Consider the following 2,897-nt stretch of genomic DNA (forward strand, 5'->3'; position numbering starts at 1 on the left):
GTTGATCCAGAAGTACTTACGGCTCAGTTGAAGGACAAAGATGATCGTATATCTTTGTTGGAGACCCAGATGGCGGCTCAACAGGCGGGCTATGAGGCACAGAGGAGGCTGAACCAGCAAATGATGGAGATGATGCAGAGGATGTACCCGAACGAGGTGTTCCCGGACGTGCCAGACCCGTAGTTTTTTTTTTTTCCAAAAACTCGGAATGTTTTATTTTTATTTGTGAAACTTTGAATATTAATTAATATGATTTCAATTTTAATTTTAATTTCATATTTTCGAATTTAAATTTCAGAAATTTTATTTTTTTTAAAAAATTAATATTTTTTACATTCCGAGGAAATTAATTATATTTTTTACTCGATCGATCGATCGATCTGTTTACAAAAAAACGTTCGGAATATACCGAGGGACCTGTTCCGCGGAATATACCGAGGAACTGTTCCCTCGGTATATACCGAGGGACATTTCCCTCGGAATATTCCGAGGAACCGGTTCCTCGGAATATACCGAGGGACATGTTCCTCGGAATATTCCGAGGAATATGTCCGTCGGTATATTCCTATCGATCGATGTATATATGTCCAAAAACGCATCGATCGATGAACGTCCGAGGAAATATCCCGACGAAGTTCTCCCTCGGTATATTCCGAGGACATTTACGACAAACTAGTGATCCTCGGAATTTCCTCGGAAGTTTGTTTCCTCGGAATTCCGTCGGAAAATTCCGAGGGATTTCCGAGGAAAGAAGAAATTTCGAGGAATTATTTCCGACGACTTGTTTCGTCGGTATGTCGTCGGAATAACGATATTCCGACGAAATTCCGACGATTTTTTCCCTCAGAATCCTTGCTGTTTTCTTGTAGTGTTAAGCCACCAAAAGTTTTAAGAATTAATATAAACATATGCTCTCAAATTGATGAAAAAATAATGAAAATTTTTACTAAATTATATTTGGCCCCCAAAATCTTAAAACCGGCACAAGTCTTTAGAAGATAAGGAACATACCACACTGAGAGAACAGAGGTTTCTAGCTTCGGATTCGGTAATATCCCAGAGAGCATGACAAGAAACTCGAATGACCACCACTCAAGGCTAATTCAACACCATAAACACACATGTTCATTAAACTCAGTTCAAATGTAATATTATATACTCTGTGACCAAAACCAAAAAAGAGGCAAAGAGGTTGTTCATACCAAATCATAGAAGCAGATGGGATACCAAACCGGAAAAACTCTCTCATTCCTTTAAACACATTCACGGAGATCCTTCCACGGGTCTTGCTACAGCTAGAAGAAAACGTCATATACAATCCAAGAACAGTCGCGTTAAGCCAGTATGAAACACTGATCGCAATAGCTGCACCTAGGCTTCCAAGCCCAAACTTGAAAACCAAGCTCCAGCAGAGAACAACATGGCAACATAGAGCAGACATTGAGCTCATAATCAAAGGCAAAACCAAACTCTGCGCTTGGAAAAACCGAACAAGCGGCTGTAGTGTTGCGTAAGCAAAGAGAGCTGGCATGAGCCAAGTGGCAAACTTCCCTGCTTCGTGAGAAACAAGAGGATCTTGTCCGATGAAAGAGAGTATCTCACCCATGTAACTCCATAGAATAGACAAAGGGATAGAGACAATGAGCAGAGAGAAGATCCCTGTGTATGTATGTTCTCCAAGCTTTTCAAACTGCTTAGCTCCATTAGCTTGGCCACATAAAGTCTCCAACGCACTAGCCAATCCAAACTGTAAACAAATAATTTTTTTAAATAATTTACATAAATATAGATCTTTAAAATTTTCTTAATTAAAATTTTTACTAAATTATTTATAGCTCCAACATCTTCGGGGTCGGTCCTGATTAATGGCATAGTTTTTCAAAAAAAGAGAGGATAGAGAAAGAGATCATACGACGAGGCTAAAGCCTGTGACGCTGCAGAAAGAAACGGCGATGGCTGTGCTTGAGAGGTAAAGCTCACCTAGATGACCAACCATCATGATGGATATGACTTGAAGAAAGTACATGGATGAGTTCACTGCAATCATAGGACCTGCTATGTAATTGAGCCTCCTCATCTCCGGGAAAAACCCATCTCTCGTGTTGACTTCTTCTTCTCCTCCGGCTAGTAAAGCCTTCTCCGCCGTGTCCATTTTTCCTGAGTTCTCTGCTGTTTCTCCGGAGACTTCGAGATTTGTGATGAATATTAATAAAAGTCTCCCTCCTTTGTATAGCAGTAGTAGTAGTTATTTATATTTGTGGAAGTTAGCGGAGTGTCGTGTTATGATTCTATACCTCTTCAAGATGCAGCAGCGTCTCACTTTGTCACCGATGCATGTGTTCTCTGTCATTCATCTAATTGGGCCTAATTAAGAAAACGCATCTGAGATTAACCTTTGGTGAAAGTTTCTATATTGAAATTACAAAAGTTATATACATTGTAACTTGTTAAAAGAGTAGGAACAAAATTTATAGTTCTTTGATTGGTTAAAAGAGTTTCAATGTTTATTATAACATATCCAATTCATGTCTGTATTTACATATAATATTATTTAGAGGTAAATTTATTCCAATCCATTTTTTCGAAATAGTTTTTTCTCTTTCTTTATTTAAGAAAAATAACATTTAACAATATTTAGAATTTATAAGAATACTATTTTTGAAGAATGCATTAGAATAAATTTTACCTTATTATAAAATTATTCTATTTTATATTATAAAATAGCAAAATGTATTAAAAATGGTTGCCGGGACAGAATAGTCTAGTGGTAAAACACTAGAGTGAACTGGATTCCAAGGCACACGGGTTCGACTCCTCCGGGATTCCAGAGAGCGCCCAGTGACAAAAAAAAAAAAAAAAAAAAAAAAAAAAAAAAAAAAAAAAAAAAAAAAATATAA

General features: G+C 37.3%; 1 protein-coding gene across 3 annotated transcripts in view; it reads right to left on the minus strand.

The window, feature by feature from the left end:
* The window catches only part of LOC106306865 (MATE efflux family protein 5-like), a 6,023-nt gene extending 3,637 nt beyond the window's left edge, over positions 1-2,386 (minus strand). For 2 of the 3 annotated variants that reach the window (XM_013743639.1, XM_013743638.1), the window contains exons 1-3: positions 1,913-2,383; positions 1,203-1,747; positions 1,012-1,098 (exon numbers count right to left, since the gene is read on the minus strand). In XM_013743639.1, coding sequence (XP_013599093.1) covers positions 1,012-1,098; positions 1,203-1,747; positions 1,913-2,152 — 872 coding nt within the window. In that variant the 5' untranslated portion in view covers positions 2,153-2,383. Of the gene's footprint in view, positions 1-1,011; positions 1,099-1,202; positions 1,748-1,912 lie in introns of all 3 variants that reach the window. The other variant, XM_013743637.1, reaches the window with a different exon arrangement.
* Between the last annotated feature and the right edge of the window lie 511 nt (positions 2,387-2,897).

This window comes from Brassica oleracea, chromosome C7 (genome assembly GCF_000695525.1).
Source record: "Brassica oleracea var. oleracea cultivar TO1000 chromosome C7, BOL, whole genome shotgun sequence".
Classification (NCBI taxonomy): Eukaryota; Viridiplantae; Streptophyta; class Magnoliopsida; order Brassicales; family Brassicaceae; genus Brassica; species Brassica oleracea.